This window comes from Homalodisca vitripennis, chromosome 3, assembly GCF_021130785.1.
Source record: "Homalodisca vitripennis isolate AUS2020 chromosome 3, UT_GWSS_2.1, whole genome shotgun sequence".
Lineage (NCBI taxonomy): Eukaryota > Metazoa > Arthropoda > Insecta > Hemiptera > Cicadellidae > Homalodisca > Homalodisca vitripennis.
Window position 1 is genome coordinate 42,228,100 of NC_060209.1, and position 14,987 is coordinate 42,243,086.

General features: G+C 33.8%; 1 protein-coding gene across 1 annotated transcript in view; it reads left to right on the top strand.

Moving 5' to 3' along the window:
• The window catches only part of LOC124356848, a 36,445-nt gene extending 27,414 nt beyond the window's left edge, over window positions 1–9,031 (top strand). Inside the window, exon 2 of the mRNA XM_046808096.1 lies at window positions 8,365–9,031. Coding sequence (XP_046664052.1) covers window positions 8,365–8,667 — 303 coding nt within the window. The 3' untranslated portion in view covers window positions 8,668–9,031. The remainder of the gene's footprint in view (window positions 1–8,364) is intronic.
• The last annotated feature ends 5,956 nt before the right edge of the window (window positions 9,032–14,987 follow it).

Below are 14,987 nucleotides of genomic sequence, written 5' to 3' on the forward strand. Positions count from 1 at the left end.
AAATTCCTACCAAACAAGAGTATCTTATATGCTGACGACACTACTTTGATGTGTTCTAGTAAACTTCCTGAGCTTAATCTTGTTATGATGGACTATATGAAAGAGAGATCCTACTTTTGGTTTACTGCAAATAGTCTTAAGAGTTAATGAGGATAAGTCAGAGGAAATAATATTTAACCTAGGTGTCAACTCTGTAAATAAGTCTGGTTTAAGTTGCTAGGTCCTCCATCTTGACTCAAGGATTACATGGAAAGCACATACTGATGCCTTGTGTGCTCGTCTATGTAGAGTTATCTTTTTACTTAAGAAACTAAAACTTTGTACTAGATTGTAATTTAGTTTTTAAAAAGGCTTATTTTGCTCTTTTTTTCACTCTCACCTTCTGTATGGCACCCTTCTCTGGGGTGGATCTAGTGGTGCTAAAGAGGTTTTTTTCTTGTGCCAAAAGAGGGCTGTGCGTACAATTTTTAATATTAGCTAAAGTGACACCTGTAAACCATATTTTATAGAATATGGTATACTTACGCATCCATTCAAATTTTTATCTTACAAATTTTTATCGTTTCTAAAAGAAAACTTAGAATTATTTAATTTAAGAAGCTCAGTCCCCACAATCATTATACTAGAAACCAACATTCTAATTGATCAGACGTTTGCTAGACTATCTAAAACACACGGTGCATATCTTTATTTAGGCATAAAACTCTTTAATAAGTTACCATTAGTTTGTAAGAGACATTTCATGTATAGATTTTAAGAATTCAATGACTAAATGGTTAAAAGAAATAGCTTTTTATTCTGTAGAAGAATTTTATTCCTATAGTATAAGTGATTGCATTTTCATGTAAGTTGTGCTATGTTTAATTTTTATGTGTCATGTGATTTATAAACTGTTTTGTTGTAGGCTAATTTTAATTTTAATTTATGTGCTCCTATATGTTGGTCATATTTATATATTTATTTAGGCCTACTAGTGCTATTCTGACGTCATACATTGTTATGTATGTTATGTGGGATGACAATAAAGATTCTTGATTCTTGATTCTTTTTACTTATGAATTCTGGTCAAAAGGATCGATTGGAATAGATTTTGAAAACAGTTTAAGGAGAGGGAATGTAGTGGAAGGACGAGTCCAATTATTTTCCAATACATAGCAAGGGCGTTGGAGTACATATTTAGCCAATAATTTATAATTTACTTGCACTAGGAATAAAATTTTTACAGTTACTTTGAATCAGTCAATATACCTACTTGTCTATGCCATACAGTACTACTAAAGTGACCAATCAATGATGATGCGTAAAATTGAAAATGAAACAAAAATTTGTTGTGTTTCCATTACACGGGAGCGATTTCTTTTATTTTTCACTTACACTTACCACTGTGCCTATTTAGAAACTAAATTATCACTATCATGATTAAAGACTGCTGGTAAACAAGTGAAACACTGAATTGGAAAGCGAGTAGAACTCCAGACAATCACTTGAGTGTTCACTTAGTCTCTTCTCTGACCTGTTATTTTAAACCTACGGTCTGTATTAATGTTAGTACTTATAAAGAAAGTCTAATTGGTCATATAAAGGCCTGTTCAATTTTAATTGTCCTTCAAATTGTAATATTGTACCAATAAATTAAAGTTTCTATTGGCATTTATTTATAATATTGCGTAATTAATCTCTTATATGTACCTGTAGTCCCAAGAATTCGCTAGATTTTAATCCTATCTTGATTAAAAACGTAAATTCAACAACCTATCATTGAAACTGAAAACAACTATCAACATTCATTCTATTATTTAAAAGAGATATTTAAAGTAAAAATCTGCTAAATTGTTTTCTTACAACCTTTTTTAAATTGCAGCTTAAACTAGACATGCAGAGAATTTTCCACTGTCAAGTGTTTTATCTTTATTACTCTGAGAAGCTTAAATCATAAATACTGCTCCCAAATATAAAGTAAACATGTTCAGTTTGTAACTGTTCTCAATTCTTTTCTAAACTTTCAAATTAATGAAACATTTGTATGTTTTAAACCATTTACTACCAATAACATAGTTTCTTGCTGCTTAACTGCATCTAATTTCTTTTTCATGTTATTTGCTGCATAATACATGGGTAAAGTAGATTCAGTTCTATAATTTAAAAAATGTTTTCTGTGTTTTTTTTGTACGTTAATGTTAAATATGAATTCACTAGCTTCTGATAGTAGTGTAATATACCTACTATATATTATAAAAATATATTATATTTTGCCAATGTATATAATTGTTTTATGGTATGAAACCCAGTTCTGTTTATTGGGTTAACACAGTTCGGCTTCGACTCTAAAATTGGACTTTTTAAAATAGACCGACTGTCACGTATTTGATTGTGTGCAACCGATTCATACCAGCTTGACCAACGTACACTTGTGTGACTCTCGGGGCACAAACTATAGCCGACGTCACGTTATTTGTGGACACGGATTGTATATACTAAATGTTTTTGGCTTGCAGTCGGTCTACTTTTCCAATATATTATTGCATGTCGGTCAGTGGGAATGTCCGTACATATTACTGTCGCACTGGTCTGAGCGTTGGGATTTTTATTTTTGTTATGCGGAATCGATTGGCATCACCTGGGATCGTATTGGCAAACCTAGGTTTTCTGGTGTAATATTTCCAAGCCTCGCGTGTTGTCTCAAACCTATAACAGTGGAATATTTATATGTGCTTTTGTAGTTAAACACTGAACTGCTTTTTGTTTTATCGTTGCGATGGGGTGAAAGGAAGAGAGACCTTTTGATGTCTGTGAGGAAATCGATCGTTGTGAGATGGACGAAGATGACCGTGAAGAAATATTTAGTTCTGACGGTGCCTCAGAGTTGTTCCTGACTCAGACATTCAAAGTTCATCTGAGTGATGAGGGGGTGAGATTTTGATCCAATAAATATGTACGGTTGATTGGGCCTAAAACCCAAATAGCCCTTTGCAGATGACATAGAGGTTCAATTCGAAGAGAAGTACATGGATGGATTTAAATGAAGTCTTGAAATAAAAAAAAAAAAAAAAAAAAAAAAATAAAAAAAAAAAAAAAAAAAAAAAAAAATAAAAAAAAAAAAAAAAATAAAAAAAAAAAAAAAAAAAAAAAAATAAAAAAAAAAAAAAAAAAAAAAAAAAAAAAAAAAAAAAAAAAAAAACAAAAAAAAAAAAAAAAAAAAAAAAAAAAAAAAAAAAAAAAAAAAAAAAAAAAAAACAAAAAAAAAAAAAAAAAAAAAAAAAAAAAAAAAAAAACATTCTCCAATGGATCCCAAACGTTGTTGTTTGTTCGTTTCAAACATCCCATGATGATTATCCGAGTAAAAAAAGGTGTTTGGGACTGGACACAATGAAAGAACCTCAGGTCCACAATTTTATGGCCAGAACCGATACACATTCAATCGACAGATCTGTTGAAATATTTTTAAATATATTTGATGAAGATCTGTTAAAGAAAATTGTAGCTTTGATAAATACTCGTGCCTTATTTGTTCTGGGAACTCCTACTACCAAGATTCCAACATGTCGATGGTGGAAAGCTGTAAATTTAGGAGGAATGAATTTAAGAAATTTTTAGGCCTTCATATGATGGGACACTTCAACTTTTCAAGAAGCACGTGTGGTCAACTTGTGAGCTTGTATGTCCCCCCCATCTTTGGTTAAACCCATGTCCAGAAATAGGTTTGAGGCGATACTTAGATGTTATGTTTTTATAACCCTAATGTTGATCTATGCAGATGACAAAACTGCATATAAAAATAAAAAATGTACTGCAGCATCTTTTCGAATTTCACAAGAGCCTACAGTCTGTGGAAGAGTCTGTCACTTGATGAGGGCCATTAGGTATTGTATGGCGGGGGAAGATAAGGAAGGGGAACAAGGTATGGCAAGATTCGAGAGGGAAGGGAACGGAAGTAGGGGAAGAAGATTGTCTTTTAGACAGTATATCAAAACAAGCGCCCAAAATATGGCATTAAGCTTTATGAGCTTTGCACTCAGATGGATTAAATTTTAATATTCTCGTATACAAGGCAAAGGTACGATATCAGATGCCGTAAAAGGACATTCCTTTGAAGTTGTTACTAGCTTGATGCAGGATTACATTAGGTAAGGGACATGCATTGTTCTAGGACAACTTTTTACAACAGCGTGGACCCTTGCAGAGGAGCACTTGATTGCAGCAAAACCAATGTTTGTGGTTACTTTACAAACGGCAAAATGGAGCAGGAAATCCGCTGCAGGTCATCACGGCAAAATGAAGAAGGGTGATGTTTCTAAGTCGCAAAAAAGGACGTGTAAACCGTTATGAATGGATAAGGACAAAACGCAATTGTTTTGACAATTTCCACAACCATGGCCCCGAACAGATGAAGTATAATTAAAAGAGGGAAACATAACCAAACCCTCATGGTACTTGCATATACAAGAACATGAGGGGGAATTGATCGCTGTGATCAAATAGTTTTCATATTATCGTAACTCATGGAAGTAACTTCGTTGGTATGTCAAAATATTTTTCACCTCCTCCTTGATGCATTCTCTCTGGATAGCAAGTACCATTCTATGCAAGAACGGGGAAAGTCAGATAACCTATTGGATTTAAAGAAACACAATCCATAGCACAACTTTCCTTCAAGTACAGCCAACGCCAAACGCCTGTTCGACCTAGTCCTAATGAAACAGACAGGATCGTGAAGGGCGACCGAAGAGTAAGATGTCGTCAGTGTTCAAGATCAGAGCAGGAGGAAGGCCAACGATTTACTATTGTGGTGAAGTTTGCAAGATAACAGTGACAAACAAATTGACTTTGCGCTGCCCCATTGTTTGGAGAGTTGGCATTAGGCGGAATCAAGAACTAAAAATTGTTCTTTTTATTTCATTCGTTTAGCCTATTATATGTAGTTTGTAAAATATAAACACTATGTTTTTTTGTACAATATCGTTTTTATTCAAACAACAACAAATACAATAAAATATAAAGAATGGCAATATAGATGTGTTAATAGATTTTCTAAATACAGCATTTTTTTTGACAGTCACACATATGTGACGGTCGGTCTGCGCAGATTATCACACGCTGTGGCCGAAGTAACGCCTGCGTGACGTAAAAAAGAAGAACCTTAGAACTAAAAAACAATTGGTTATAATAGTAATTATAGCATTTTTTAATGGACAAAATTTGAAATATAAATGGAGAGTTTTAACAAAAAAAAGGTGTTTCGTCTGAGGTTAAGGTTAGTTTACTTTTGCACTTGGCCTGTAGTGAAACTAACGTTTTCCGTATTTTGGTCCACTAGAAACACCCACTGCGTCACCCTTACGTGACGCTCGGTAGCGAACGTGTTAATTTAATATATTTTGATCTGAGTAACTGATGTATAGATGTATTAATTGTAAAATGTTTTTTAAATCCAAAATCTTGATTCTTTTTATTTTTAACTATTATAATCTCAGTGTCTTATTAATGCACAATCTAGAACAGTGTTTCAAATAATGAAAATTTTGTAATTAATTGGTTATGGCCCTAATCCAGTGAATATTTTTGAAAGATATTTGAAAGATAATTAATCTAATTATGTGAAATCAATGTAATTATGTGTCCTAACTGTAGTAGAGTATTGTTATAAAGATTCCCGCTGACAATTATTGTACTTAGTGGGGCTTCAGTAATGTATTATTTCTTGACCAAATGCAGTTGAATTATATAAATAAAATAAACACACAATTACAAATACAAATAAATAAGGGTTAGGTGCTAATATATGATGGTGAGGAAAGTTATATGTATGAATGTTGTGTTTTTATTGGCTATGTGTTTTGCAAACAGTATTTTGTTTTCTGTTTATGTTCATATCTAGGATGATTTCCAGTAATATTTAATATCCAAGTTGTATAATTGAAAACCAATGTTTACTCACAAAAGTAATGGTTGATCAGTATTATTTAAAACAAAGAAACACACACCCAACATTTAAATTGAGTAGTTAGAGTTGAAGAAGAAAGTTGAATGGCCGTAACTTATTATGGCCTTTTTGTCTGGGCCTCAGATCTTGAAAACTCTAATTAACACCAGATTGTAAGCTTCATTTGAAAGAACACAAGCAACACTTTTCTTTTTGTAGCTTCCTTTGTTTTTAATCTGATAGTGATTTATTTAATAGTGCATAATAAGCTCTTTGCTTGCCTAGATTTAAAAATGAGCAATTCCTGGAAATCCAATTTAATGAAAAACAATTTCACAAAAGCAAGTGATCAAGCATAAATTTCAGGTTAATTATTACAAAAAACCGTAATCAAATCAAAATCTTCTATATTACCAAAATAATCACAAAGATTATTGGCAAAGTCAACTTACAGCCTGCTTAATGAACAATTCACTTTTAATCTCACAAGTAAAATGAGTTTCCTGTTGCTATCGATGGCTATAGAGTCGTAGATTTCTAGGAGTAGTGATAATTCTCAGATTGGATTCTAATGATTCAATATTTATTAGATTCTTCAAGAACACATTTTGCTCTAGCCAAGTGTTAACAGCGACAATGAGTCACACTTTGAATTGATTAGAAATTAGTGGATAATTTCAGTTACAAATATTACATTTCTCTAGGTATTATTTAAATTACTACTGTTTAGAATTATAATAAGGGAAAAACACTTCTTTATATTCTAAAAGGAATGATTTAATATTTCTTGAACATACCAATGTATAGTCTGTCGGAAGCAATCAGGTTGAACACACGTGATGGCTTGTCAAACGAAATCTCTACAAACATGAGGGCAGACATGTCACAGGCCATGACAGTTGCCAATGAGGGTGCGGTGAAGGGTGTGCATAATGCATGAGTTGTCATGTCTCATGTCTGACATGTGATGGTTTGATCACTTTGTCCTACCAGTGTTACAGTACAGGTCATGTGGCAGCCAGGTTGATAAGAAATGTAACAATCTAATCTCTGAAAATGACTGAAACAAAAAACACTTGTCTATGTCTTAATAATTAAATACTTTTTCTCTGGACATGTTATCTCTAATTATGGCAGATGTATCACATCCCGTTTTCATGAAATAACATTGATTTTATTCTTATTACTCGAAAAACCTAATGCTCAGTGTAATGATTATGACATACGGCCATGTAAATTTGTTCAGATGAAGCCCTTGCATATTGAAGTAATGTAATGTAGTACAACATTTCAGACTCAATTCCAGCAGACCATCGACGTAACCGTGTCCAAAATTCTTGTGGCAAGGCGTAGTTGTAAAACTCTTACGATTGTCATTGTTCATCAGGATTTATAATATTGTTACACTTCATATGCTCATATTAATTATCATTTTAATCTTATTAAGTAGTTGTTATGTCGTTAAATCAACAATTAGTAAACGTTCTAAAATATCTTTGAATATTCTTAAAAAATATCTTTATGTACACCTTTATAATGCCTCTGATTATAGTAACGTTGTGCTTAGTTACCAATTAATTGGTGCTCAGTATCTTAAGTAATTATTTTTTTTCAGATTTTCATATATATAAAAATTAGAGCTTGATGAATAGTGTTTGACGTGTTAAGAAGCATAGCGTTAAACAAGTTATCTATTGTATGTTCAAAAACCATAATATAAATCAGCTTAAAATATAGTGTCACACAATAGGTTTCTCGTCATAGATTGGCAACAATAGTTGATGCATTGGCTGAATGCAGTTAACCAGAGTCAACTACGATTGATAGGAACACATATTTACCATATGACCTCTCACCAATCAATCGGTCTATTTTATCAACATGAGTCTTGTTTGTCCATCTTCAGGGACGTTTGCTACTAATGTTAGAACTATGGTATGAGTGTAAATCTTTGCCGTTACATTTTCAACAGACCTAACAATTTACATTCTTGCTCATTCTTTACTTCCTATAAGCTTAGTTATTAACTGAGGTTCATTAATGCATTAACTAACAGTATTCTGTAACTGTTTGTCTGTTGTGCATAGGATATAATTCAGGTTGTAAGCTTTCAAATAATTCTTAGTAAAATTTGTGAAATGAAAATTTTTCAGATTTGTATTTAGTTATTAGATTTTATTACTTCACTATAAATTATCAATTAAAATATAAGCCATAAATTAAACCTTATATGTGTGTATAAAATGATTAGTGTTTGTACTTGGAATCACTTATTTCCACTATATGTATTACTACACTAGTTTAATTTTAAAAATCTAGGATTAATAATGCTTAAAAATGTAAAGTAGTAATCTAAAACGTGGAAATAATGTACAACTGTGTATTTATTCTTCTTTTCAAGCCTGTTCTGTTATTGTGATGCTTACGGTAATATTGTGTTCCAGGGAGGTGATGTGCTCCAGGAGACCATCTCAGCCAATGTCAGCGATGATGCTGTTATGCTGGAGTTCCAGAGGTCTGATGGCACTCTAGTTACACAACTGGTCGACTTCAAACATGCAAGTTTATCCCCAACATATTTATCAGTTTTAAGTGGTTGTTTTTATAATTTATTACAATATAATCAATTGGTTAAGTTGTTAGCTTCGATTGTTTACTTAGGACAAGAAGCTAAGAAACCTCTCATTGCCCTTAATTATAAAAGGATCTTCGTACTTGCTTCTAGAGTACCAGGATATTTAGGATGAGTTAGGTTAGGGGTTTAGGCAGCCTCCTGTCGAGATCCCATGAGGGAAAGTGGGCACACTATGTCTCTGTCATGTCACCTGTGGAAGAAGGGAAGGCTGCTCTGCTTCTCCTGTCAAAGCGGACAGGAGACAACACTCCCTCATGTCCCCCCAGACTAACAACACCTTTAATACTAAGGGAGATCCACCCACTCAAACATTAATCTTCCACAATAGACTAGACTTATTAGTTTTACCCTTTACACCAATGTCTCGACATTTGTGGTAAGTGATGTGTGACGCTCTTGTACATTCTTATACTATGGTTGTCCAGATTTAAGTAGAAAAGGGATTCTTGATGATTTTCTGGTGTTGTAGCTGTGGTTTCTAGTTTCTTGGAAAGACCACGTTTGTTAACCAAAAATGTTACTCCATGAATATAGATAGTATGAAGATTATTGCATGCTATGAAGACAAACAATGAGACAACAAAATATTTAAAAAACTAGCAGTTAAAATTGGTTCCCACTTCTGAGACAATGGCCTTCTTGCCACAAGCCATTATTTGATACATTATCCCAATCATTTTAAAGCACTGAGTTCTTCTTCGTAAGTTTTTGTCTTAAATTTCTGCAAGAATCAGCTGTATAATTTTTCAAGTCAGCCATATTAAGTTCACTAGGTAGACAAGATGAGTGCTAGAGCTGAATGGGTTGAGGACCACTTAAAAATTCTCAAAAGGTAAAACAATTTGTTGATGGATTTTGCTGCGTGCAGTGTATATTCAATTGGAAGGTATAAACAAGCCAGAAGCTACAGATATTACTTACTGATAACCATTAAATGTCCAGCACCGATGTTGTGTGTGTCTCATATGTATGATTTTACTGTCGGATAGGATCAGTGTTAGTCCCAAGAGAGTTAACATGTTGACTTGTGAGACATTATAGTGCATGTTTATTTAAGATAACTCAGTATAGAGCCGAAGGTGTTAACTATATGTATTATAGCTAGACAGTTGTTGTACATTAGTTTAAAATGTTGACAACCCTTTAGTGTGTGTGTGTGTGTGTTTTGATGTTAGGCTACTTTAGATGACTCAGTATAGAGGCACAGTAAAGGTGTTAAGGAACAAAATATTTACAATGCATACATTATTACAAAATTGAAATCATCCCAATTAATAAATAATTAAGCAATAACCAATTATATCACAATTTTGTTATTGTATCAAATATTATAGACATATATTAAATCTGGAGTGAAAGGTGTACAATTCTAGGAATATTCTATAATGATAATTAAAATATTATACACAAGAAAAATCTTAGGAAACATCATTAATTTAATGCGTAACATACAGTATTAATCCATTCGTTCTACTTTTGTTACAAAGGAATAAGAAAACATAAAATTGATGAATGCACAGTAAACAGTGATATTCGATATTTTAATCATATTGTAATAATAATTATTATAACAAGTACTGTTGATTGTAATGATTATTATTATCTTTGCATGTTTGCAAATACGAGGGTGGTCTGAAAAGTTTCCGATCTCAACGTGAAGATGGCAGCACTCAGTAAATTAAAGCTACTAAATTTCGTTGTTCATCTGTTGACAGTTTTTTACATTTTTTTTCTCCTTCCTGAGGGGAAAAAGACAGTTTGTTCCTGCGCTTAGTCCTAAAAGGACCTTTGTGCCTCCCTTACTTTAATTTACTTTAAGTCTGAGGCTTTTGCAAAAAACGATCAGATTTGAGGGCTCCTGTTCTCTGATATCCTTGGGGCTGAGGAGATATGCTCCCAGGAATCTTTTCCCAAGTTTCTAAGATGGCAGGACAATCTAACTAGATATGCTCTGCTGATTCCTCCTCTTCTCCACAGAGTCTACATTCGTCAGTCTGGCTAGGACCCACCCTCATAATATGTTTACATAAGGGGCCCCATGTCTTGTCAACATTCCTAATATTAGTCTTATATTCTCCTTATTCTGATCTAAGAGAGCTGTCCACCCTTTAACGTAAGAATAGATAAACATTTTGGATAGTCTTAATCCTGATGCTCTACTCCAATTATTGTTTCTTATCCTCTTTTCCCAATCTTTGACCAGAGCTTTACTGTTGGAGAAGGCTATTCCGCAACCTGGCTCAGGCCCCACCATTATGGACTCCGCTCCCTTTTTGGCGTGGATGTTTGCTTTTTCATTACCATGAATGCCTTCATGACCCGGCACCCAACCGAGTGTTACTCTGTTATTTGTTGCCAGCTCAGCTAGAGCATTCTTACATTCCCAGACTGCTTTCGAGTCAAACAAACAGGTATCGAGTGCCTTTAGTGCAGCCTGACTATCAAAAAGTATTAAGTATTTTAATCCTTTTGTCCTCATTTCTGGAACATTAGTCTATTGCCATGACCTCCACCTGAAAAATCGTGGCATGTCTTCCCAGGGGAACAATCATGTCAACTCCTGGTCTGTACATTCCGTATCCTGCCCTAGAGTCAAGGCGTGAACCATCTGTGTAGAACTTCAGGACTCCTTTTGTAGGGTAGGCCTCCTTTTTAATCCATTTCTCCCTACTTTCGATAGAGACCGTATATGGGTTATCAAAGGAGTATTTCTTAAACCTTGCATCTGACAAATTGGTTAGCATTTCAGCCTCAGGAAATACCTACCTGCAATATCTGCATGTGGCCTTCTAAGGAGGTAGTATTTATTACCTTTGTTCCTAGAAGCCTGTTGACAGCTACCCACCAAAGATTCAGCCATTTTTGGACTCACAGTTTTTATGCAACAGTACCTAATTTGAGTGAGTTGATGTGAGCTTTTTTTGAGAAAATGGATAAAATCAAGTATTGAGCTGTCATTATATGTTTGTTTTTGAAAGGCAATACATCTAGTGTATGTGGACTCTGGACCATCATTTATCACAGTGAAATTAGAGCTGCTAAACATGGCCATAAAAGCTTAAGAGGCAATGAATTTTTTCGGGGACGTTCAAAAGCTATCTGCAGGTTGGGTGCCGCGTTTGCTCACGTTAGATGAAAAACTTGTTCTAATAAACTTGTTCTAGTGCATTTCCAAATGCACTTTTGGCCCATTTTTTAGGCAAAAATAAATCAGAGTTTTGGCACCGATTAATTACTTTAGATGAAACTTGGATACACCATTATGTGTCAAAAAAAAATACAGTCCAAACAGTGAACTGCAAAGTGGGAACCAGTACCAAAGAAAGCAAGAACTGTTTTTTTTTTCGGCTGGGAACGTGATAGTGACTGTTTATTGGGAAAGTCATGTAGTTATTTTAATTGATTATCTCCCAAAAGCATAAACAATTACAGGAGCATAAATATGCATCATTACTTGAAAAGCTGAAAGGCCCCCCCCCACCCCCCCCCCCCCCCACCCCCCCCCCCCCCCACCCCCCCCCCCCCCCACCCCCCCCCCCCCCCACCCCCCCCCCCCCCCACCCCCCCCCCAAATAAAATTTATTGTATGATACTTTAACGCTACAATCTCGATAAATTAAAGTTAAAAAAAAATCATAGCATTGTAGATAATTTGATTTGGATTCAAGTCGTATTAAAGGGGATGTCGGTTGACTATATAGCGCACATGTTAAATTAGATAAGTTTAGGAACATGTTTTCTCAATAACCAATGAAACATATCAAGATAAGGTTTGATTTATTTGAAATCTGCTATTTCTTTACCTACATTATATAGCACAGCAAATTTCCATAGCATAATATAAAATATTAAAAATATTTTTTTTATAAAAGTCAAATTTTATCAATTTTTTTTTAATACATAACTGTTTTTTTAAAAAGTTTATAGACTATCATAGCAACATTTACAGTGCTATTAAACATTGCTCTTATTACGAGGAACAAAAATAAAAAAAAATCATACAAAATATATTGGAGTGGGTTCTAGAAAAACGTGTTCCTAAACAAAGAATACACAAGAATTTTCAGAAATAACTCTTTTAAAGAATTGCATATACACTGAATCAGGAAACATAACAACATTTAATGCATTCCAGACCATAACTAGGGTTGATCAGGATCCTCCTCTGTGTTCATATAAAGTCTTCCTAAATGCCTTTTTAGATGCATTTACTTTCGAAGACACCTTTTTTCTCGATCTCTTCCACAGCTTTCTGCTTGTTGATTCGGGTGACATCAAATTTTTTTCATTTGTTTCACACAATAGAATGCAGGTTGGTGATCCCTTAGTTTGCTCAACACTTCACATTTTATTTAGTTTACCTTTGTTGAAACTTGCCCACAGTAAATCAAATACACCTAGTTCTATTGGTTTCCTTCATCACGAAGGTTGATTTGGGGAACTCGCTGACCAAATTATATTGTACAGTGATTCACGGGGTTTGAGTACCACCGTGCAAAACATTTTGATAACAATGCTGGATCTGATAAATCTCTAAATATTTGTTTCACCTCTTTCATTACAGCAGGACAATGTGTTTTGTGATTGTTGTGATCAAAAGTTTCATCATTTATTTTAGCTAGTTGGTTACTTAAACACCAGGTAACTTGGCTATTACTTATATCAGCTAGTACTTGGTTCTGGTTCATTCACATTCATTAGGCACAAATATTTTTTTACCGCCGGGATTTCTTGTCCCTATACAACCACTTTGCTTTGTATTTGAAGAGGTTTTATGATGCTCTAGGCATTTTCACAAACAATAAACTACACAGTATAAACGTACGTATATATAACATTAGGGCTGAATGAAAGGCGAAAACAACAATGTATGTGACAATAATGAAACAAACAACAAATAGAGTTATAGTCCAATATCTCAACTGACTGTAAACAGATGGGTTGAGCAACCATGTATATTCAAAGTCAGGCATAAAGCAGGTGTGTTCTAACATAAAGCCTAATAATAAATAGCGCTTCAATAATGATTAAGTATAGACAATGATGCAGAGTAGCCTACAGCTGAATTATTACGAGCCAAAAAAAAAAAAATAGGGAAATATGCTGAAGCCATTTAACATAATATTATATTTTGGGTGTGATATTGTTGGCCGATTTTGTATAAAAAATGCACCAAATAAAACAAGAGAGTCTAAAGATTAATAAAAGTAAAAATAAAACAGTTTTTTTGTGTTTTTTTAGATTTTTTTCAATCCGACTCCCCATAATTAAAAGAGCCTATATCTACTTTGTAATGTTAATATTTTAAAAATATTTTGGTCGAGCAACAAATAAATATAACGGAAAATGTCCTCATCAACATTGTTTGTTTTACCGTGAATATGTTGCGAAGAATTCACTGTTAAATAAGTGACAGGGGTTGACGTACGACTTTCCTATAAATAGATATATCTGCCTACCGAAACATGTAGAATTGTTACCGTACCAAGGGTTGTGACAAAAGAATAAGGAGGAAGTATTTGACCAACTTGTCCTACTAAAGCGACACTGATACACTTTCAGGCCAACTCGATTATTGCGTTTCAGTAACTTACACTACTTGTACATTTTCTGCATTCACATTTGAATTTAAAATATCTTGGATCAAATCTCTTTGAAAGAAAATATTCTGTGACTTTCTAATTTAGTATCCTAACAAACAAAAAAAAAGAATCCATCTTTTGTCCGAATAATACCCTTTTCCTTGATTTCCTTGAACGTTATCCAAACGGATATCTACTTTTTCAAAAACTACTCAGTTTTGTGGACTGAGAAAGAAAACAAAAAATACTTATTTTATCAGTTTTATTTTGGTTTTGATTAAATTTAGTTTTTTAAATCAAAATAGATTAATAACTCACATTGGTCATCTTGGCAACCTAGAGTATGAATATTATTTTTCATAGGTAAGATTGAATTCAACGATGATTGTCCATATCTGTTCGTGAGATTTGGGATGGGGATTAGGAAGCCTACTCAAGGAACAGGATTTGATTTCGAATTTTAATTATTATAAGCTTGAAATTTGGACGACACGTTTCAATTTATTAGTAAGCAAGGTAAGTTAAAATAAATGTGCATATCCATTTTATGAAATTTGGCTAAATGTGAGCTTAGCCTATTACGCAGGGGAAATATCTCGGTATAGGATTTAGCTACAGACTTGAAATTTGGGGAAGACGAAACAAATAGGTAAGATCGAGTTAATTGACGTCTCTTTAGTCCCTTCTGACATTATTTAGTAGTAACTTTAGTACTGATTAACGGTAGCAAGGTTAAGGACAGCTTTCTGGAAAACGCTATGAACCGATGTTCTCGCCAGGATGTTGTGGAGATAACGCCCATGGGTTCGAAATTTAGCCTGTCACTTTGTCCTGTCGTCTCCTTATCTTT